The following is a 24415-nucleotide window of genomic DNA, read 5'->3' on the forward strand; positions in this document are numbered from 1 at the left end:
AATGAAAACCTAGTTAGCACATTTAAAGTCAACTGAAAAGGAATTTCAATGCTGGTTTTGCAGTGTCTAGAGCTATCTTTACTAAAGTCCCGGTCTTCCCCTCTTTTAACTTTTCCTTTAAAAACACACATACAAACTGCATATTATATGCTCCAGAGAGTGGAAAGAGCCAACTTACGTGACATATAGATTTTGACTTAGACCAACTGGTCTCTATACGGTCCGTTCTGCATTAAAAAGAATTTGCAGACTCTAGTCCTATTAGTGTCACTTGCCCACCCATCTAGATCTCGACTGGGTGCTCATTCCCTACAGGAGTGAAAAAGGGGACGAACAGGCTCCAGCACGCGCCCGATAAAGCACGGGCCCTCAGGGCCAACTACGACGAAAAAACGTCCCCGTCTGCAAGTGAAGCAACTTTCCTCCAGCGGACTTTCAAAAGAGTAAAACAAACGGGGAGGGTGAGGGGTGAGGAACGGTGAGCGGGAAGAAGAGTTGATCTACCCCATTCCCCCGCCTCCATACACGCGCATACTTTTTGTTGCACCCTCTGCCCGGAGAGTCTCAGATTCAAACGTTCTAACCACAAATTATCGGCGTTCCCCTCCCTGAAGGGATATCAAATTGGGCGGGAGCTCCCGCGAACTCTGACCCCGAGCCTCCGCGAAGGTTTAGACCAGGAAGGGGGGGGGGTCGGCGCCCGCTTTCTCAAGAAAAGCGGCTTAACGCTGCTTCCGGTCCACGCTCTCCTGGGGCGGTACCCCCAAACCCGTCCTCCCCAGGACCCTGCAGCCGCCGGTCACCTCAGGGTTTCCCTCCGGCCGCCCCCCAGGGACTTCCTCCTCGCGCGTCCGCTAGGCCCCAGGACCCGGCGACGCGCGCGGCTCGGCCCGCAGGCCCCGCCAAGCAGGCGGGCGGGCGGCGAGGTACTGCTTCGGGCCATTCCCGCCGCCATTTTCCGGCGACTGTCGCCGCCGCGTAGGGGGGGACGATTCCGGAGGAGGAGACTGCGCAGGGGCGCACCGGTCCCCGCCGCAGGGCAGAGGGGAGCGTCCGTTGGCATCAAGGATCCTTAGGATCTTGGAAGCTTCCGCTCGCTGGCTACCCCGTCCCGAACTCAGGCCTCCTGCCGGGCCTTACCGATAAGCCCCTCACCTCACCCCAGATCCCCGCGTTCCCACTTACGCGGAAGAATCCCGCGTCCATCTTGCTGCCTCGCTCGGAGATCGCTCCCTATCCCAAGGTGCACCGCGCCACCGCGACGGAGGGCGGGACCGGCAGGGAAAGCGGAGCGCCGGGACGCAGAGCGCGCCGCTCCACCCGACCCACCAGCCGACACGAGGCCGCGCCTGCTCAGTGTGGCGAGCGCCCGGCACGCGTGCGCACGCGCGTCCACGGAGGCGGGCTGCTACCAGGCTCAGAGCCTCCCCAGTGGCCAGTCCGGGAGGAAAGCCTCGCGATCGCAACCAATGGTGGGGGGGGGGCGGAGAGACAGAGACAGAGACAGAAAGAAAGAGACGGAGAGAGAGTGTCGTCGCGTCGCCCCGCCCTGCGAATCCTTTTGTGGCGCTCAGTCGGCCTTGTTCCCGGAGCGTGAATTGACCCATCCTTCCTCCCGTAGTGGCGGAGGCCTCCCGCCCTGGGGGGCCCATAGAGCGATTGAAGAGAAAAGCTGTTACCTCAGAGTGACGCTAGTGGGGCCGCCCGTGTCGTTATGAAAGTTGTGACTGTGTTGTTTTTACGAGTTTACCAGTTACGGAGATCGGCCCTGAAGTAGTCGAGCTATGCAGTATGAGTGAAATCTGCATTCTGGCCCTGCTCTCTCGGCTTTCCCTCCCGTCTCCGTACAACTCCTTAGCTTTGGGGAGAAGCTGGAACTGTGGTTTAGATGAATTTCGGTTTCGGCTGCCGGGTCCCAACGCTAGCGGGCAGGAAGCTGAGGAGAAACGTGGCCCCCGGACAGAGCCTGACGGAGAAGCGGCCTGCCTCCAGGCCTCGGGGCCCTCAGGGCCCTCGGCCTCCGCCTCGGTGGCCCAGTTCTGCCTCCCCAGCGCCCTGCTCCGGCTGCGAGGGCTCCGGCATCGGATGCCTTCTGCCAGACTTGCCCTAAGCGCTCTCTTTTTCTCTGAGAGGGAGCATGTGACCGTTCTGTGACCATCTTTTGTAAAATACCCCCACCACACACACACACACACACACGCAAACACTCTAGCCTCCCTTTCCTGCTTTTTGTTCATAGCACTCATCTTGAAACTATGTGTTTACTCTCGTGGTTTTAAATACCAACTGCCCCCTAACAACGTCATAGATTTCCAGTTCAGATCTCTCTCCCGAGCTTCAAACGTGTATTGGCAACGTCCTCCTGGACGTTTCCACTTGGATAGACGGCTCCTGGTTCCTCCTCCTGTCTCCCGAACACCCTCCACCCCGCCAAAAACCGACCCGCTCCTCCCAAAGTCTTCCCTGCCTCGGTTGATGGCAGTATCTTTCCTTTTCTTTAAGACACAAGCCTTGGTTTCGTTCTTGACTCCTCTCCGCTTATATCCCACTTCCAAACTGTCAAGAACCCGCTCTGCTATCATCCTGCTTCAAAGCACTGTCGTCTTTGGCCTGAACTTCCGCCCTGGGCTCCTAACTGGTCTCCCTGCTTCTGCCCTTGCCACTCAGCATCTATTCTAAATGCAGCAGAGAGATCCCGTTAGAAACCTTAGGCGTATCATTCTTAAGCTCAAAACCTCCCTATTAATAGTCCCTTATTTTTCTCAGAGCAAAAGTGGAATCCGACCTGATGCTCCCCTATCTCTTCTTTGATCTCATCTAGTACCCTAACACTGGTCACTGCTCGAACTTCTTAAGCTAGCTCCTGCCTCAAGACCTTTGTAGTGGTAACTTCTGCTCTTCCCCCCAGATAGCTACTTGCAAATTTCAAGATTTTACTCAAGTATCACCTACTCAATGAGGCTACCCTGACTGCCCCATTGGAAATTGCTCACATACTCTCTCTACAACCCTGATGTCTCTCTCTCTCTCTCTCTCTATCTCTCTCTCTCTCTCTTTTTTTTTTTTTTTTGGCTGCGTTGGGTCTTAGTTGTGGCACACACCATCTTTTTGTTGTGGCTCGGGGGCTCTTCCTTGCGGTGCGCGGGCTTCTCTCTCGTTGCGTTGAGCAGGCTCCAAAGCGCGTGAGCTCTGTAGTTGCCGCACACGGGCTTAGTTGCCCCGTGGCACGTGGGATCTTAGTTCCCTGACCAGGGATTGAACCCGCGTCCCCTGCATTGGAATGCGAATTCTAAACCATTGGACCACCAAGGAAGTCCCCCACTGATGTCACTTAATCTACTCTGTTTTTCCCCATAGCATTTATCACCTTCTAGTATTTGTTTACCTATTTTTAATGTGTTTATTATCTGTTCCCCACACTAGAATGTAAGCTCCATAAAGTCAGGGCGTCTGTCTTTTTTGTACACTGATATGGCCCTAGCACCTAGAACAGTGTCTGGCACATAGTACAGGCTCAAATAAATTTTGCTGAACAAACAAAAGCTTTGCCAGAGGGTCAAAGATGGGGAAGTAACTGGTTTCCACATAACAAGCCAGTTAACCAGATGGGACTATGAAATCACAATACACATCTTATTACTATTCTCGATGGTTCTGATTAGTCATTCTGTTTTATCCTTCCTTCACTGTTTCTGCTCTTTTGCTGCCAGTCTTGTAAATGCTGCTTTTCTTCCTGGCTCTGTCATTGACTCTTTTGTCATTTCCCTAAAAAAGGTGACCTATCCGTCCTCTCTTGGTTTCAATTATCTTTTTGTCTCTCAAACCTGTATATATCAGGCACAGGTCTGCCCCAGACCTATATTTTCAACTTCCTGCTGACATTCGCTTGGATGTCTGTAGGCACCTCAAACTGAATCCATCTTCTGTCACCTGTCTCACCCTCCCTTTTCCCATTCTCAGTGAGTGAGCACACACTTCTCCCTATCATCGTTCTTCACACTCTATAACCATCACATCTTGCCTTTTCACCTCAGTCAACTTCCTTCTGGCCCCATTTCCTCTTGAATTCAGGCAATTTGGATTGTTGTCTGGATCGTTGCACTGACTTATTAACCATTTTCCCTGCCTTCAGGGTTGATGTCTCCATCCTATATCCAGAGTGATTTTCCAAGATGATAATATTGATTCTTTCACTCCCTTGTTTAAAACTCATCGGTGGCTTCTCAGTTGTCCTCCAGATAAAGCCCAAACTAGTTACTGTGACTTACAAAGTCCTTTATGATTTGTCTACTGCTCCCTTCTCCAGACTCATTGCCTGAGTTAATCTGCTCCCTCTCTCCATGTCTCACTTCTTTTGTTTTTTTGCTTTAAGGTTTAATTAAATATCCCCTATTTCTGTGATAGCAACATCTATATAAATAACATGAGGCCAATAAAATTACATAGGATTCTGAAAGTCAAACTAGTCTCTATCTCCCTGGTATTGTCACAACACTAAGAAGCCAAAAGGAGAAGAAACATGGTATCAGGAGCAATTCGTTTTGTATATCTCACATGGTACAGTTTGTAGTAGGTTTATGGAAAAGTCAGGTTGCCCTTTTTTTTTTTTTTTTTTTTTTTTTTTGTGGTACGCGGGCCTCTCACTGTTGTTGCCTCTCCCGTTGCGGAGCACAGGCTCCGGACGCGCAGGCTCAGCGGCCATGGCTCACGGGCCCCCAGCCGCTCCGCGGCGTGTGGGATCCCCCCGGACCGGGGCACAAACCCGTGTCCGCTGCATCGGCAGGCAGACTCTCAACCACTGTGCCACCAGGGAAGTCCGCCCTTCTTCTTTTTGACATTTGTTTTCTTTTATCAACATAGATGTCGGTTTCTTTTTTTTATATACAGCAGGTTCTTATTAGTCATCAATTTTATACACATCAGTATATACATGTCAGTCCCAATCGCCCAATTCATCACAGCACCATCCCCACCCCCACGGCGTGTCTCACTTCTAAACTGCAGCCACACTGAACTACAGACACTAGTCTAATGATGAACAGGTGAGGTTTCAAAAGTCAGTTTTTTGTCTGTACGTTGGTAAGCCAAAAGAGACTAAGAAGTGGCTCAAATGTCACCTCCTCAGGTGAGCCTTTCCTGAGCAGCCTTCCAGAAAACAGCAGAACCCTTGCCACCATCCATCCTACCTTGCTTTATTTTTTCTTCATAGTACCTGACATTGTTATCTATTTTGTTTACATGCTTACTGTCTTTGCCCTCTTAAAAAAAAAAAAAAAGCTCTATGAGGGCAAAAATCTTGTCCATCTTGTTCACCATTAAAGCCTTAGTGTCTGAACAGTATCTAGCACACTCTTGGAGGTCCATAAATATTTGTTGAATGAATGTATGAGTGAGAGTCTAAGACTCAGTCACCAAAAGCATTTCTACCAATGAGTGAGTCTGGTCTTTGAAATATAACCATTGATTCTATAAGGAAAAGTCCACATTGAAAAATCTGCTGCGGCAGAGCAGGCTCCTCCCTAGAGGTGCAGTGGGGAACTACAGTATTTGGCAGTGAAGGTACTCGCAGACACCATCTCCTGTAAACTCTGATGCTGTGCAGATCAAAATGGGCCTTAAAGCCAAGAAGCCATCCCCAGGGTGGCTCTTTGCTATACCCGGTCTTTAAGTCCTCAAACTGAACTTCAAAAGGCTAATAGGCATCCAACCTTGGTGCTGATCCTTTAGGTATAGACTCCATTTCCTCTACTGCTTTTCCTCATTGCTTGTTGATTGCTGTTAATGGTATAGGGGTTTCATTTGTTGCCTATTGTCCCTGTCCTCTAGACTCACTCCTACTGAAAATACATTCACCACTGTGCTCAAAGACACTTTCCAGAGCAAAATGTATCAGCTTTTATCCATCAGTCATTTTTATCTCAGTTATGAGATTATTTTAGTCTATAGCTTGTTTGGTAAATTTGTTTCATTTTGAGATTGATGAAGAAATCTTTTGGGAATAAAGGAAAATAAAAGTTTAGTTGAATTTATCAATAATAGATCAAGCTGTCAAACTATAAGAAGATTTCTGTTTGTGTTTGCATATATAAATATCTAACGTAAAAGACATACAAGTAGCAACCTGGGGTTTTCTGAACCTCACACTTTCCTAGTCTAATAGCAAGGCTCACTAGATGGCGATCTACCCTTTCAGGATAACATACCTCTTTGGCCAGGACTTGTTTCTAGAAATAAGTCAACTATCACAAAGACATATGGTTTGATTTGTTGTTTTTTGCTGAGCCCTTACTCTGTGCTCAGCATGGTATTCTTAGATATAGTAAGAGATACAAAGGAAGTTTAAGACAATCCTCAGAGAGCTTATAAGCCAGAAAGATAACAGCAACAGGCAAAGAAGAAAACTGTAACTGTCTGCTTTCTAGCCCTTAGAAAGTCCCCCACAGATGCTATGTTCAGACATTGTGTCGGCACACTTTTAAAAGAAGGGCTTGAAGAACAACAGAAGTGTCCATCAGATGGGAAATAGGAGCCATAATTAGGAGAATTCTCTTTCCCATCTATGTTTTCTTGTCTTTCGATGACAGTATCTTTCTTTTATGTAGGACCTCAAAATAATAGCATTTACCATTTTGTGGGGCATACTATGTCAGACTTCATGTTAATGCTTTAAACGCCTTAGATAATTCAGTCCTCACAATAATACCTAGTAGGTTGTTATGGGCTGAATTTTGTCCTCCCAAAATTCAATGTTAGAGTCCTAACCCCGGGTACCTCATAATGTGATTGTATTTGGAGATAGGGTCTTTAAAGAGATAATTAAGTTAAAATGAGGTCGTTAGGTGGGCCTTAATCCAATACCATTGGTGCCCTTATAAGAGGAAATTAGGACACAGACACATATAGAAAGAAGAACATGTGGCCATCTACACGCCAAGGATAGAGGTTTCAGAAGAAACTAACCCTGCTAACACCTTGATCTCAGACTTCTAGCCTCCAGAATTCAAGAAAATAAATTTCTGTTGTTTAAATCAACCAGCCTGTGTTACTTTGTTGGAGCAGCGCTCACAAGCTAATGCAGAGATATTATCCCCATTCTAGAGATGAGTAAAGTGAGACCAAGGAAGGAGAAGTTAGTTGCTGAAAATCACACAGCCAGCATATAACAGAACTCAAGTTCAGGGTTTGGTTTATCTGCTGAGGGCTGAGACCTCAACATTACAAACGACTTGACACTGAGGGAGGGAATGTAGACAGACCTTATCCTACTGGTCATTCAGTAGGCAAACAAACCTCCTCAGTCTGGTCAGTGAATGCCTCCCAGTCTCACCCAGGTGAGAGGAAGGGAAAGCCAGAGAGGCCTGGCTCAACTTTCTTCACCTTTGGGCTCAGAACTCTTCTGACAGTGGTGTCCATAAGTGGTCAGTGATGCAAATCATTCTTGACTTCATTTAAAATGAGCCACAACTCCTGTCATTCTAAGAGGTCTTCTTTTTTGTCTTTATCCCCCGTACCCAAATTCCCTAGCTGGGCAGGGTCCTTATCACATTGTCTTGTAAATGTAGGACTGGCTAGAAACCAGACACAGGGAAGTCAGCAAATATAAATTTGGATCACACACCTTCCCTTACCGCCTTGGGGAATGCCTGAGGGGTTGTGGTCCAGTGACCCATGGGCAATGGATAAAGACATTTAGGCCAGCTGTAGAGTGTATGAATTATGACTTGACCCATTGCTTACATCCCAAGGAGGGTCACCGTGTCATCAACAAATCAGGATTGTCTAACTTAAACGAACCTACAAGCAGATGAGTGGGGGTAGTAGAGCCAGCATGTGCACTAATCATATGTAGACACCTATTCCCACAGTAGGAGTGCCTGTCATTCCTCCACTCTCCTAAGGTCCAGGCAGCAGCTGGAAAAAGGGTGAGGAGCTTCCATACCTGCAAGGCAACTCATGGACCATCACAGGCACCCAATATAGGTTGAGATGCTATGGTCTTCAACCTCACGCCAAAGAAGTATGTGTAAATGTAAAGTGAATTAATAGAAATGTTAGTCTAGAATAGGTAGATTAGACATTTTATGTTGGAAAGTCTTTTGTTGTATTAAATAATCCTATAATAAAAAATATAAAAATTTTAAAAGGCTACCTCTGGTTTGTTTCTATTTCTTATATTAAAGTCAACTAAGTGAATACAAAACAATTCACTGCACAGACACTCTGTGGTTTGACACCCTAGAGTTGTTCTTTCCTAGAGGCTTAATTTTTATTTCCCCTGAACATTTAAGAGACACACCTGGACTGTTCTTCCTGCTTCACCCCAAGCTCCTCAAGATGGTGAATCTGGGCAGCCTGATTAAAAAAATGTAGATTCTTGGGCCTCACCCCCAGAGTTACTATCTGTGTGGAAGGCAGGAATCTGCATTTTGAATAAACATCCCCAGGAAATTCTGATAGGGAATCTTACTTTGGGAAACACCGTTTTGATTTTTCACTAAGACCCTGAGAGCTGATTCTTAAAGCCAGAATCCTCTGCTTTAGACTCTCAGGGTAATTTATGTCCCATTACCAGTTTTCCCCTGGTAAATCTTTGCAGAACTCCACAAGGAAAGGTCAGTGCTTATTATGTCCTCCAGAGGCTCCTTCTACATATAGTCCAACCCTCACCCTCCCACAGCTTTCTCTTCTTGTGGAGTAAACATAATTTCTCCAGAGTGGCTCTGGGGGGACTGCGGAGCCATCAAAGCCCCCTGTCTCAAACCTCAGAGAAGACTGGGGGCCTCTGACCCAGATAATGGACCCCTCACAGTTGCAGACCACTGCCAAATACCCCCTTCAGTTGTGACTGGAAAACTGTGTCCACCTCTTCGTGAGTATAGAGCCAAAAGACACAACCAAGCCAAAGATCAGGAGAAGAAAGGATTTATTACTTGCAGCAAGTAAGGAGAACACACTGGGGATCTTTCCTAAAGCAGCATCTCCCAGAACAGTAAAATTGGGGAAGTTTTAAGCTGAGGGTACATGCATATTTATGAAGGAGCTTGGACAGTTGACAGAGTCTAAACTTTAGTTGATTGAAGTCACCAGGGTCAGAAAAGGTCAACATCATTGTCCCTTAGGTTCTGGTTGATCTGGTGGTTGAGTGCTTCAGACTAACCTTTACCACTGAAAGATAACCGGAAGTCTTCACAACTGATATGTTTTCACAACTGATATGTTACATTTGTTACTGTTACTTCTCTTGCCAGATAGCAGGTAATGTTTCTGCATTCTTTTGTTCCCTTAAGATCATTAATTACTGAGACCTGTTCAAGGGCAAGCATTGTAGCCAGGATTAGATCACAAATGGCTTAGGTCAAAAATGGCTTCTCTTATGTCAAGAAAGCCATGCTTCGTTCTGTTTCTCCAGGGACCCCCTACCCTATCTGCTTATATAACCACAGCCCCGCAAAGTTCGGGGCAATCTGCTGTTGGTCACTGACAAGGACCATTGCTAGCTGTGGGAAATGCAAGAAATGAGGAACAGTAGGAATAAAGGGGTCCCCAATTTGACCTGCCACAAGCCCAAGCTGCCTCTGGATTTTCCTGATAAGGAGGGTTACCTGCTATTCTTCAGGACCTAGTTTATCAGGGTCTGGTCTTGTAAAGTTTGAGGCATCACTATCAGCTCTCTAAGAACTGGTGTCTCAAGTCTGAGCTCCATTTGACAGTCTTGTTTCTGGGAATATTACCCCCAAACTGGGTTTGCCTCTTGGTGGGTGTCAAGCCAATAGACACAACCAAGCCAAAGATTGGGAGAAGGAGGGATTTATTATTACTTGCAGCAAGTAAGGAGAACACTGGGGATCTTTCCTGAAGCAGTGGCTCCCGAAACAGCAAAATTGGGGAAGTTTTTTGTTTGTTTGTTTGTTTTTTAATAGGTGAACCAGATATTTGCATGTTTAATCACATAAAGAAAATATCTATATAGTTAAAAAATGTTATCAGTTGTATAGTATAGATGCCATATAACAAATGTCTACGGGGTTCATCTGAAATTCTTTAACACTACGGACAGAATATAAACCCAAGTTAGGGTGAAAGCTACTCTTTCCGCAAGCACTTATGCACATCTTTTAAGATCGTCTAGGACAAGTTTGTAACAATGATAATAATACCAAGAATAACGATGATGGTGGTAACAGCTCACATTTATTGAGTTTTTAGCATATGTCAGAGCTGTTCTAAGTATTTTACATGAATTTATTTAATCCTTACACCAACCTTATGAAGTTAGAACCGTCACCGTCAAAACTGGGGAAGTTTTAAGCTAAGGGTATATTCATATTCATGAGGGGGATTGAGCAGAGGAGAACTCAGCATAGAATTGGGGCAAAGGTTGACAGAGTCCAAGCTTTAGTTGATTAAGGTCAGGAGGATCAACATCATCCATCCTCCATGTGGGTGGGGACCTTATTTGCTGCAGAACTCAAAGATATATTACTATATATATCTCTTGAGGAACCAGGACCTTGCCCCAAGGCAGTACTATTGTTTCTTGACTGCTCCTCCCTTGTTTCTGCATTCCCTCCCTTAAGATCATTAATTACTGAGACCTGTTCAAGGGCAAGCATTGCAGCCAGGCTTAGATCACAAAATAGCTTAGGCCAAAATGGGTTCTCTTATGTTGAGAAAGCCATTCCTGGTTCTCTTTCTCCAGGGACCCCCTAACCTAATCTGCTTACAAAGGTTGCCTTGAAGTCCAAGGTTATTTCTCCAGGATATCTGAACCTCTAGAAATATTCTACCACATTGGTAGATGGTCCTCTGTGATCACTCTGGTGTGAACTGAAGGCAGATCACTTCCCCCCCACCACCATGGACATTTGTGAATCCAAACGTGTATTGTGTCTACCATAAACTTCTGACTTGTGATGCCATCTTCCTGGGAAAGGGAAGTGTTTGAAGCTTTGATCCATAAAAATTGGGTGGGAAAGAAGGGTTGAGTCCTATTTAGATCTCTTGGGTTGTTATGAGGGTTGCTAAAGAAAATTGGATTTTATAGATAATTTAGTTAATAGCATATGTCAAATTTTATTATAATCTTGTTCCAAGGGAAAAGGCTTTTTAGTGGGCCAAATTAAAAAATTTGCTCCAGGGACTTCCCAGTGGTTAAGACTCTGTGGTTCCAATTCAGGGGGTGAAGTTTGATCACTGGTTGAGGAATAAGATCCCACATGGCCAAAAGATTTTTTTTTTAAATTGCTCCATTATGGAAAAAAGAAAATGGATAGACAATCATTGTTTGATAGATAAAGAAAAAAGGATTTCTAGACTCTTGATAGAAGATGCTCAGACTCTCAGATAGAAGTCAGTTGGGTAGGTGAGTAGCTAGTTTCTAGAATAACTCTTAATCCCATTAAAATTCATCAGAAACTTGTTTTAAACATTTTCTCAGAAATTTTGTTTTTGTTTTTCCTAGAGGAAAGCTGTGAATTACATCCTACAGAAGCATTTTTCCCTAGATCAAGTTTGGGACAATTTATCTTTTACTATGATTAAATAAGTTTATATTTCTAAAATGTTTAGCATAGTCCTTGGTATATACAAAACTTTAGAAGTCTTTGAGAGAGAGAAGAGGAAGAGAAAGAGAAAGTTATTAGAAGCTACATTTCTCTCTTTTTAAGCCTTAGCGCTTAACTCTTGTTAAGAAAAACTTCAGAATTTGGAAATAGGCTAAAAGGAATTATTGCATTTCTTTTTAATATTCTGGGGCATTGCCTAGCAGGTCCCATCAGTGATTATCCAATTTTTTAGAGGAGTGTACTTTTATTTCATTTATTATTTACTATTGATTAAAACATTTAAAAACTCTGAAAGCCTAGATGTTAATTTGTAGAAGACTGAGAGCAATGCAAATGCTTTTTGTCCAATGGCAATAGAAAAAAATTTTACCAGAAAAGATAGCCACAAAGATTATGGTTTTATTGCCCTTTGGGCATTAATTCGTTTTTCTTTTTTGTTCCTGATTTTCAGTCTTTCATTCTCTTTGTTGAGATGATATCCATTGATCTGGTTGTTTTGTTTTGTTTTGTTTTGTTTTCTCCCCCTGGCCACACCACACAGCGTGCAGGATTTCAGTTCCCTGACCAGGGACTGAACCTAGGCCATAGCTGTGAAAGCCCGGAATCCTAACCACTAGGTCACCATGGAACTCCCATCCATTGATCTGTTTCTAAGTTCACTGATCATTTCCTTGGTTGTATCCAACCTAATGTTGATCACATCCAAAGCGTTTTTGATTGCAGATACTGTATTTTCAGTTTTGGGATTTCCATTCTTTCTTTCTTTTTTTTTTTTATAGTTTCCAAATCTCTCCTGAAATTTCCTATGTCTTCGTCACTATGTAGATCTTCTCCTGTAGACTCTAACAAATTTATCAATTTTATCTCAAATTCTTTGTCTGCGAACTCCAATGTCTGGGTCATTTGTGGATATCTTTATATTGACTGATCTTTCTCTTTATTACAGGTCACAGTTTCCTGTTTTGTTGAATGTCTAATAATTTTATTATATATTTGACATTGTGGATGATATGTCATAGAAACTGTATTCTGTTATCTTCCTCTGAAGAATGTTGTTTTATTCTAGCAGGCAGTTAAATTACTGACAGATCACTTTGACCATGCTTTGTTAGGCAGGTACATTTCAGGAATTGGGGTCTCACAAAGAAAGGAGACAAATAATAGGGCAAAAATAATTTTTTGAAGAAATACTAGCCAAAAATTTGGTTTAAAAAACAGTACCCAAAGATCCAGGTAGCTCAACAAAAGTTAAGGAGGAGAAAGTCAAAGAAAACCACACCTAGGCACATCATTATCAAACTGTTGAAAATCAAAAATAAAGAGAAAATATTTAAAGCAGCAAGAGAAAATAGCTGCATTGCAAATAGGGGAGCAATGATGAGAATGACAACTGATTTCTTATTGGATTGGAAGCTAGCAGATGATGGAACTACATCTTTAAAGGGCTGGAGGAAAAAGAAAAGTCAACCTAGAATTCTATATCTAATAAAAATATTTTTCAAAATTGAGAGTGAAATCAAGATATTTTCTGATAAATCAAAGCTGAACCGATTTTTCACCAGCAGACCCTCACCACAAGAAATTCTAAAGGAAATTAAGTAGGTTGAAAAGGAGTGATAACAATTGGAAATTTCGATCTATAGAAAGGAAGGAAAGGGGGCTGAGTTCCTCCCTGTTGGTTGTTTGGCCTGGGGTGACTCAGCACTGGAACCCACAGGGTCCTTGGTGGGGCTGGTGGTGGACTCCAGGAGGGCTCAGGCCAGGGAGTGCCTCCCAGAACTTCTGCTGCCAGTGTCCTTGTCCCTGCAGTGAGCCACAGCTGACCGCTGCCTCTGCAGGAGACCCTCCAACACTAGCAGGTGATAAGAATAGAGGTGAGCCTGATGATGCTGAACTGGTAAGGCTCAAAGAGGCTGGTGGAGAATGAGGTGCTCAAGGCTATCCAGCAGTATCTGGAAGAAACACAGAACAAAAACAAACCAGGGTGGGCTTCCCTGGTAGCGCAGTGGTTGAGAGTCCGCCTGCCGATGCAGGGGACACGGGTTCGTGCCCCGGTCTGGGAAGATCCCACATGCCGCGGAGCGGCTGGGCCCGTGAGCCATGGCAGCTGAGCCTGCGCATCCGGAGCCTGTGCTCCGCAACGGGAGAGGCCACAACAGTGAGAGGCCCACGTACCGCAAAACAAACAAACAAACAAAAAACAAGCCAGGGGATGGGAGCTCTGTGAAAACTGAAGAGGCTGATAAGAATGGCACTGACAGTGCCAATAACAGGAAATGAGACCTGAAGGCAGGCAGGCCCCCGCTGTGAGAAGCATCGTGAGAAGCATCGTGAGAAGCATCCCTGCTCCCTCTGCCCAGTCAATGGGCTAATTTGCATTGTGCTGTTTAAGTGTCTCTTGTCCAATCTGTGGAGATTGCGTAATGCTTTCATGATTGATGTGTGCATTCCTGAAACACAACAGAAGAGAAATGGAGTGCTGGGACTATCAGAGGAAATTAATTTATGAAGGAAGAATGGCACCGGTTTCACTTGCCCTCAGCCGAGGCTGTGGGAGAGAGGATTTTGCATTATGCCTCGTGGACTCTAATTAAAGGCCATGGAAGGGGCCTTGCTGTAAATGTAATACTGCCATTTCTATTGCTTTGCAGGGCATTTGACTACTTTATCTGAGGCCAAAACACACACAGAGCTAACGAGTGCTACGATTAAAATGATCACTGTTGAAATTATTATCCATATAGTTAGTCTATAATGTTTCACGTTTGTCCTATGTGGGCTGTTGCTATGCAGTGATCTTGTTTCATGTAAATGATATATTTTTGGTGAAATGCAACCTTTTCTATAAATGTGGGCAGCATTTAAAGGTTTCTTTTTAACCCTCTTTTGATAAGTCGGTGTGCCATATTTAATGTTTTTCATTGGCATTTGCACATAAAATGTATCATATAATTTTTTTCCCATAGGCCAGAAACCTATTGGCGGGACTTAATTAATGAGGCTTTGTGCTGAGAGAGGATGGGTCTGCAGTCCAAAGTGAAACAGATAAAGGAACTTTTATTAAAGCCTGAGACTCAGGCCAAAATTAGGAGGGAGCTTTTTGAAGGAAGTCATTAACAACAGTAATGAAGGAAATGATGTTGATTTCAGCACAATTTTGACTTAAGCTCTACATTGCTATTGTGGTACCAGAGTTTATGAAGTCTTTTCAGCTCATTAAATAGCTCTTTGGTAAATGTCAAAGAAGTGTTCTGATAGAGTCTGCACAACAGCAAACCAACAATGGTAAGGAATTAACAATTTCTTACCAAAGAAAACTGATTCTGCACTGTTATTTTTAAGCTGAATTTGTGTTTTAGAATGTTTATCTCTATAATATCGAGATTCATTTTATAGAGAGGACTTCTTAATTAGCCATTGTGAGATGTTCATTGGTTCCTCACAAATAAAATATACAGACCATGGAAAATCATTTACAGACAAAAAAAAAAACATACAGTATTTTAAGGGTAACTTGTCTCCTGTTGACATGATTTTTGTTGTTGTTAAATCAAAAGAAGCATTGTTCACATGTATCTATGCCTAGTGTTACTTTTAATGAGACTTTGAATGTTTATTGATCACCAGTACTTGAATGAACATTTTAAAATGTAATTATTGCAATCACTGGTTAAGAATGTTTTATAATGTCCATATGTGTTATTTTTCAATGATAAAAATGTAATTTGCTGGGCTTCCCTGGTGGCGCAGCGCTTAAGAGTCCGCCTGCCAGCGCAGAGGACATGGGTTCAAGCCCTGCTCCGGGAGGGTCTCACATGCCGCAGAGTGACTAAGCCCGTGAGCCACAACTACTGAGCCTACGCTCTGGAGCACGTGCTCCGCAGCAAGAGAAGCCACCGCAATGAAGAGTGGGCCCCGCTCGCCGCAACTAGAGAAAGCCTGCCTGCAGCAACAAAGACCCAGCACAGCCAAAAATAAATAAAAATAAAATAAATAATTTTTTTTAAAAAAATGTAATATGCTTTTTAATTTCTTAATGAATGTTTGGGATTTTTATTTTCTACTTTTCAGAAGATAAGCCCCAGGTCTTACTGTATCCCTCACAATCTGAATTTGTTTGCACTGGTTCATTTCTAAAGAAAATTGTTGAAAAATTTCCCTCCCATATGATAATCACTGGTAACAGCTTTTCTATAGTCAGTGTAAAATTGCTGCTACTAAGAGATCATGATGGAGGGCGAAATTATTAGAGATCAAATATGTAATCATTTCAAAGATAAAATCCAGTTTACCCATGGATTTTAGCTATTTTTTCACTTGGTAAATTATGCTGCATTTATTTATAAGTGAGTTTATGCATTTTCATGCCTCTTAATAAATGTATTGTTTTCCCATAAAAAAAAAAGAAAGGAAGGAAGGAAGAATAATGGGAATGGTAAATAAGTGGATGAATATTTAAAAATACAACTTTTTGTTCTTTTCTTAAATTTCTTAAATGTCAATTGACTTTAAAGCAAAACTAATAAGAGTGTAAGTTGGGATTTTTTTAAACACATGTAGACATAAAATATGTGGCAACGACACAAAGGACAGTAGGGGTGTAAGTGGAATTATACCATTGTAAAGGTGTCAGTTTTCTCCAAACAGATTTATTTTTATTGTCCATTATCCAATAAAAATCCAAACAGAAGTTTTGAGGAACTTGCAAGCTGATTCTATTATTTTTATGAAGACAAATGTCCAAGAATAACCACTGCTAAAGAGCAATTTAAGGTGGGAGGCCTCGACCTCCTGTATTAATTAAGAAAATGCAGTATCTTAAGTGAAGTAAGTCAGAAAGAGAAAGACAAATACCATATGATATCACTTATATGTGGAAACTAAAATATGACCCAAATGAACTAATCTATGAAACAGAAACAGACTCACAGACATAGAGAACAGACTTGTGGTTGCCAAGGGGGAAGGGGCATGGGAGAGGGATGGAGTGGGAGTTTGGGATTAGCAAATGCAAACTATTATATACAGGATGGATAAACAACGAGGTCCTACTGTATAGCACAGGGAACTATATTCAATATACTGTAATAATCCATAATGGAAAAAATGTAAAAAAGAATGTATATATATGTATAACTGAATCACTTCTCTGTACAGCAGAAATTAACACACTGTAAATCAACTATACTTCAATAAAAGAAATTTAGAAAAAACAACAAAAAAGCAAACATATTGACAAACTCACCAAAGAAAACAACAGCATAGAAAAAACCCCACATGTATATGAAATTTGACATAAGACAGAAGCAGCTTTGTAGATATTAGAGAAAGGATGAGTGACACTGAGACAACTGGTTATGCATATAGAAAAAATGAAATTGGATTCATACACCCTACACATAAAAGTTCATTCCTAATGATTAAAAACTTTCATGTGAAAGGCAAAACTTAAAAAAAAAAAAAAAGCTTCGAGAGCATATCTTTAAGGCCTAGGGATAGGAAAGATTTCCTTAAACAAGATACAAAAAAACCTGCTAACTATAAGATAAAAATATGAATAAATTTGACTACATTAAGTAAAAAATGTTTGTTCATCAAAAGATACCACAAAGATGGGACTTCCCTGGCAGTCCAGTGGTTAAGACTCCGCACTCCCAATACAGGGGGCACGGGTCTGATCCTTGGTCAGGGAACTAAGATCCCACATGCCACATGGTGTGGCCTAAAAAAAAAAAGATATCAAGAAGGGAGTCAAAACACAAGTTGTAAACTGGCAAACTGGGAGAAGATATTTGCAACAAAATTATTGTAACTGAGAAAAGATTAACATCTAGAATAGATACTGTTACAAACTACCATAAACGAATAAGAAAAAGACACACAACCCAATGCAAAAACTGGCAAAGGCTTGAACCAGCATTTCACAGAACTTATCAACATATGACAAGATGCTCAACCTCTCTAGAAATCTAGGAAATGCAAATTAAGATCACAAGGTACCAGTTTACATCTACTAAACTACTCAAAATTATGAAGGTGATACAAAGTGTTGAAGATGTGGATTAAACAGAACTCTCATGTACTGCTGGTGGAAGAGGAAATTTTACAAACACTTTAGAAAACAAGTTGGCATTATTGAATAAATTAAAGATGTGCAAACCTTATGACCCAGCATTTCTACTCCAAACAATTGTATGCATGTACCAAGAGATATGTATAAAATATTCATAGCAATATCCTTTCTACTGGCAAAAACTTGGAGGTAAACCTAAATGTCTGTCATCAGGATAATGGGTAGATTGTAACATGTTTCTAAAGTGGAATATTATGCAGAAAGAAACAGAATTAGGTACAGCTACATGCAACAAAATAGATGAAACAGAAATATAAAGTTGAGTGAAAAAAAAAGAAGTTGCAGAAGACTATGCACAGTATGAGCTCATTTATGAAAAGCTGAAAAAAACTAGCAAAACTAAACAATGTATTATTTTAGGGAAGCACACTTTTATGACAAATTTATTTTTAAAATGAGGAACATTCAGGAAAATGGTTCCCTGGTGTGGGGTGGGTGAGAATAGAGAATATGATAGGGAAAGAACACAGAGGTAGATTATTAAACAACACTGGTAATGCTCCAACTCGAGTTGAGTTAGAGCGGTTCAGAGCCATTTTTTAAAATGTTACATATTTTATTTGGTATTTTACAAATACAACACAATGTGGGGGAGAAAAACTCCTGGCAATATGGTTAGATTGTTGAACTCAATAGCTGGGATGCAAAAGACAATGGACTCATATTTTCAAAGTGCTGAAGGCAAAGAACTGTGACACTAGAATTTTATCTCTGGTTATACTGTCATTTATTTATTTATTTATTTATATTTTTAAAATAAATTTTATTTATTTATTTATTTATTTTTGGCTGTGTTGGGTCTTCGTTGCTGCACACGGGCTTTCTCTAGTTGCGGTGAGCGGGGCTACTCTTCATTGCAGTGTGTGGGCTTCTCATTGTGGTGGCTTCTCTTGTCGTGGAGCATGGGCTCTAGGCGCACGGGCTTCAGTAGTTGTGGCACGTGGGCTCAGTAGTTGTGGCTCGCGGGCTCTAGAGTGCAGGCTCAGTAGTTGTGGCACATGGGCTTAGTTGTTCCGCGGCACGTGAGATCTTCCCGGACCAGGGCTCGAACCCGTGTCCCCTGCATTGGCAGGTGGATTCTTAACCCCTGTGCCACCAGGGAGGTCCTATACTGTCATTTAAATACTCGAGGAAAATAAATATTTATTCACAGTCTCAGAAATGTTGCCATGTAAAGGCCTTCTTTGAAATCCCTCCTAAAGTAAGCATAGAGCAAGAAGAGAACTGAATCCAGGAGAAAGCAATGAGATATGGGGCATAAAGGAGAATAAATGACTTAATAAATTTTATTAGTGTCTAAATAGTGATTTCTCCCCTTCCCTTCCTCTCCCCCCTCAAGAAAAACAAAAAAACAAACAACAACAACAAAAGAACCCAAAGGTTGCAAACGTCAGAACTAAAACTCTATGTGCTCTTACCTGGTAATCAGAGAAATGCAAATGAAAACAACAATTAGATAATATTTTATATCTGTAATAATGCCCAAAATTAGAAACTCAAGGCTCTTCAAAGGGCCAGGAAGGATACAGAGGAAACAGGATTTTCCACAAATTGTTGATGGGGGGAGGCATAAATTATGTGTGCTTTCTCCCTGGCAGGCCTTTTGGCTGTACTTAGTTGAATTAAGCATATCTATGTTTGTCCTGTGTCTCCCCAATTCTACTCCTGAGTAGACATACCATCCCACTCCCTCTACTCCCCACCCCCAAAATACCAAAAAGATCTTTCACACAGATTCATAAAGTGTAAGTTGCAGAAAGTTTATTTCATGCTGTGTATATAGCTGGAGCTTCAGGCAAACCGTGTGTCCACCATTAAGGAGACGGATGAGAAAATGTGGCATTTGATGGCACACTATGCAGTGGTCAGAAATAACAAACTGGATTTACATTCAGCAGTACGGTTCGATCTTAAATATGTTTAGTGAGAAAGTAAGAAGCAGAATATCTACATGACATTTATGTAAATTTATGTACATCCAAAACATTTATTCTTAAATGAACACTGTATATTTTTCAAGACACTTGCATTCATCCCATCACGTATTCAGTAGTATTTTTTTTAATACTTATTGTCTGTCAGGCACCACTCTTGACGTTGGGAATATAGCAGCACATTAAGCAAAACTGTGTTTTTTATGGAACTTATATTCGACTAGAAGAAGAGAGATGACAAGGAAAAATAAATGAGGAACACAGGGTGGAGACTGCGGGTGGAGGAGATGTGCTATTTTATACAGGGCGGCTGTGGAAGTCCTCTCTGATAAGGAGACCTGGGGGTAGAAGCCTGCTTTAAGAGGAACAAGACTGGTTATGTGAGGGAAGAGAACTCCGGGCAAAGAGAACAGTATGTGCAAAGGTCCTGAGGTGGGAGAATGTTTGGCATGTTTTAGGACATTAAGGAGGCCAGTGCAGGGCCCGAGTAGAGTGAGAGAGGGAGTTACAGGAAGTGAGAGATGTGATGGGTGAGGTCACACAGGGCCTTGCAGGGTGTGGTAAGTGCTGAGGGTTTTGCTTGGAACAAAATGAGAATCCATTAGACGCTTTTTAGCAGAGGAGTGAAACCATCTGGCTTATTTTTACAGGATCACCATGGTTATTGTGCAGAGGCAAGACTAGAGGCTGGGAGAGCAGTGAGGAGGGCTTACAGTGATCCAGGACACGGTGCTGGTAATTGAGAATAGGGTGGTAGGAAAGATGTGAAAGGCAAATCTTTAGAGAAAAAAGAAAAGCTGCCAGAGAGTTTCTTCAAGAACTAGGGATGGGAAATATTTCAAACAAGGTATTTTCAGAAGTGTTAACCATGAAAGAAACAAATTACATTTGTTCATCAAAAGATACCACCAGGGCTTCCCTGGTGGCGCAGTGGTTGAGAGTCCGCCTGCCGATGCAGGGGACGTGGGTTCGTGCTCTGGTCCGGGAAGATCCCACCTGCTGCGGAGCGGCTGGGCCTGTGAGCCATGGCCACTGAGCCTGCGCATCCGGAGCCTGTGCTCCACAACGGTGAGAGGCCCGCGTACTGCACAAAAAAAAAAAAAAAAAAAAAAAGATACCACCAAGAGTAAAAAGACAAGTTGCAAACTGGGAGAACAGAGAGAGTTTTAAAAAGAGCGGACAATTTATTAATAAATGGGTGTGAGGGAACAGGAGGAACCTGAGATGTTGCTGAGGGTTCACTGGGAGGGAAGAGTAAGTTTAGGTGGAAAAAACAGGAGTTTGGTTTGGTTTATGTTTGGGATGCCCGTTAGACATCCAAGCGGAGGTATTGAGGAGTCTGTTGGCCATTTATCTAGAATAGAATTCAGGGGAAAGGTCTGAGGATACACTTTTGGGAGCTGCAGTAGATAGAAGGTATTTAAATCATGGGATTAGATGAAGTCACGTAGAGGCCACAACAGCAAGAGAGGCTGAGACCGAGCCCCAAGACACTCCATTATTTAGCAGGAGGGAAGGTGGTGAGGAGCCAGCAAAGGAGGCCGAAAAGGAACGGCCGCTGAGGTTGGAAGAGAACCAAGAGAGGGTGGGGTTCTGGAGGCCAAGCGGGGGACCATTTCCAGAAGGAAGGAGCAATAGGCTGTGCCCGATTCTGCTGATAAGCTAATAAAATGAGCGAAGAGGACTGAATAGTTTTGGCAAAGATAATTTAATGCAATGATGGGGTTGCAAGCCTCACTACTAGACAGAGCTTTAGAGAGACCAGGAAAAGAAGTGGGTAAAGCAAGCAGAGACAGCACTTTTTTTTTTTTTTTGGTGGGGCCGAAGATGCAAGGACTTTATTTCATCACCCCTACTCTCCATTCAAACAGTAATATAAAAAGAATCGAAACAGACCCACACAAATCAGGCCCTGAGATTAGCAGCTAATCCCCCTCCTCCCTGTCACTCCTGGATCCGGTTACCTGATTGAAGTTTAATTGATGTTTATCCTCACCTCCTCCTGCTTCCCCCTCTGTCCAGGGCTCTGGTCTTCCCTGGAGCTTCCACCACCAGGTGGGAGAAGGGAGGCAGACCTTGGAGAAGCTTGTGTGTGGCAGCCTGGTCCTCCGAGAACAGGTGGGGTGGGGACACGGGGTGGGCTGCCATCCCCTCTCTCTGTTCTAGCCTTCTTCATGGTCCCAGGTAGCCCTCCAAACCCAACAATGTGGCCAGCCCGTGCCTGATGGCACCGTCCCTCTGGCCTCTCAATTTTGCCTCTACAGCCCCTGTAAGACTGCCAAACCCTGATGGTCCTCGTGCCAAAGCCTCCATTTCCCTCAGATACAGCTCTTTCCTTTAGCAGAGCTCCCTGGCCAGGGCCCCCAACCTCCACAGACCCCTGACCTGGAGGAGTTAGAGGCTAGAAGTTTGGGGCAGGGGTGGGGGCAGTTTGTCCCACCTCTCACTCGAGTGGACCATCAGCACCATTATGACAACCTGCCCCAGCATCTCCAGGAAGGGATTGCAATGGTGACACCTCCCTCAACAATTCAGGCCACGCGGACATGGGACGTAGTTGCTCTGTAGATAAAGCAGTGAGTGGCAGAGCCCAGCCAGGACCCGCCCCGCCTGCACTTTACTGCCCACGCCCCTCTTTGAGTTAGGAGTGTAAGGCTGCACACACCAGCGCCCCTATTGTCAGACTGGACCAACAAGGCATAGTCCCTGACTTCTTGGGGCAATTCCTGCAGTGGGACAGTCACTGTGGTCAGGATCTCCAGCCTCTGACCCCCCGAAATGAAGCACCATGGCCAGACCACCTGTGAGGTTGGTGCCAGTCAGCAGCCAGATTCAGCTACCCCAGTACATGCAGGTCTGAACCTGATATTTCCCCTTCAGAATTCTGAGGTCTCCTGGGCCCATCTTTGCACCCTGTGCTCCCTCCTCTCCTCCTCTGAGACCCCCCCCCCACTTCCTTTTCTTCTTCCTCTGAGCTCTGCTTCTCCTTCAGAGGATGCTCCTGTCTTCCACATCGGTGACTTCCACGTGTGATCCAGAGCATGTGCTTATCCTCCCGCCTCGTCTCACAAAGAGAGGCGATAGTTCCACTGGGGACCCACCATCTCACAGACAGGATCGGGTCCTCCCTTGTGCTCCAGACGGTGGTAAGAATGAGGTCCCAGGGCAGGGGGCATGAAGTTAAGGAAGACATCTCCCAGGAGCCCACCCCAAGCAAAACTGAGTAAAATCTGGAGTGGAGAGCAGTGTCAGGGGACCTGGACTCCGCGGGGATAAGGAAGTGGAAGAAAAATGGAGCTGCAGAGATTAGCACCGTGGCCCCAGTGCATAGGCTGTGCTCATGGTCATATCCATGTCCTCTGTGGGAGAGGCTGTCATGGAAGTGGCCATGGCTATGGCCATGGGGCAAATCCTCTATGGTCGTGACCAGGGGTGTGCCCACGCCAGATGCTCTTGTGAGTGTGGCCATGGGCACAGGCATGAGTGTCCTTGGTAGAAATCCACACCTGGGTGCCTGCGGCGGTGACCACAGAAGTTCTCATGCAGGCCTCCATGACCCTCGTGTCTGGCCACCAGAAGCCCCAAGGCCACCCAGGTCAGCAGTCCCACAGCCACCCAGTGCGGGTCCCTGGGCCTCAGGCCACCAAGCTTACCAGAGGGACAGAGACAGTGACTCCACTTGACCTTCAGTTCTATACCTGTGTGGGGTCAGCTTTACTCCACTCATGCCCTCTGTCCACTTCTATGGTCGCTCCTCCATTCCATTCTGTCCCCACCCTCATTGTTCCCAAGACTCTTCCTAAGACTATTCCGCAGACAGCACTTTTGAAGAATGTTGCTATCAGGGAAAGCAGAGAGATGGCCCAGTGCCTGAACGGGCCTGAGTGGTCAGTGGAAAGTTTTAACTTTTTTTTTTTTTTTTAATTTTTTAATTTTTTTTCAGTACGCGGGCCTCTCACTGCTGTGGCCTCTCCTGTTGTGGAGCACAGGCTCCGGACGCGCAGGCTCAGCGGCCATGGCTCATGGGCCCAGCTGCTCCGCAGCATGCGGGATCCCCCCGGACCGACCGGGGCACGAACCCGCGTCCCCTGCATCGGCAGGCGGACTCCCAACCAGTGCGCCACCAGGGAAGCCCTGCTTGTTTTTTTTTAATGAGATCAATTAAATAAATGAAAGGGAGTGTCTATGGTGGTGATGAAAAGTGGGAGTGGCGATTCAGGGTGAAGTGAAAAACATAAAATAAGAAGGGGCTCATTTGGTCAGAGACGACAGCGCCATGAACTTGGAGAGAACGGTGGAGGGGCCAGGCAGGGAGGAGAAGCAAACACACAGAACAAAACAAAACAAAACAAACACCACCCTCTTCTCCCCTCCTTTATTATGCAGAGCAAACTGCCCAATTCACAGATTCTTCCAGTCAAGGTTGTGAATACTGAGACATTAAAGTTTTTTCTATTTTTTACTCCACATGCCTCCTAAGTAAGACAAGAACGGGAAAGCTAGAAAGAATGCCTAAATTGGTTGTTGTATTTCTCTGAGATCAGTTAAGGCACTGCAGCATCTTTAAGAACATCTGGGGGCCCAGGTAACATTCATTCAAGCGACTGAGTTGAGCCAGGAAGGGACCCTCTCTGTTACTATCTGGGCTGTGATCAGGTAGAGGGTTTTATGTCACTAGAGACCTGAAGGTCATTCTCGTTTTTACCTGCTTCTCCCAAACGTGGGCAGACTGTCAAGAGTCCAGGACAGAAGTATCTGCTGAACCACAGTAGTTCGCCTCTTTC

General features: G+C 44.0%; 1 protein-coding gene and 1 pseudogene across 14 annotated transcripts in view; one reads left to right on the plus strand and one right to left on the minus strand.

Annotated features, from left to right (window-relative positions):
* SRRM1 (serine and arginine repetitive matrix 1) overlaps positions 1-1341 on the minus strand; it is a 29248-nt gene extending 27907 nt beyond the window's left edge. For all 13 annotated transcript variants that reach the window (XM_081217837.1, XM_081217836.1, XM_081217835.1 and 10 more), the window contains exon 1: positions 1186-1341. In XM_081217837.1, coding sequence (XP_081073963.1) covers positions 1186-1206 — 21 coding nt within the window. In that variant the 5' untranslated portion in view covers positions 1207-1341. The remainder of the gene's footprint in view (positions 1-1185) is intronic.
* Positions 1342-5034: 3693 nt separating this feature from the next.
* LOC308605500 (A-kinase anchor protein 7 isoforms alpha and beta-like) lies at positions 5035-13888 on the plus strand (annotated as a pseudogene). Its single transcript has 3 exons — positions 5035-5042; positions 13374-13543; positions 13770-13888. The product of its transcript is annotated as an A-kinase anchor protein 7 isoforms alpha and beta-like (transcript).
* Positions 13889-24415: the final 10527 nt, after the last annotated feature.

This window comes from Mesoplodon bidens, assembly GCF_964165515.1.
Source record: "Mesoplodon bidens genome assembly, chromosome: 2".
Lineage (NCBI taxonomy): Eukaryota > Metazoa > Chordata > Mammalia > Artiodactyla > Ziphiidae > Mesoplodon > Mesoplodon bidens.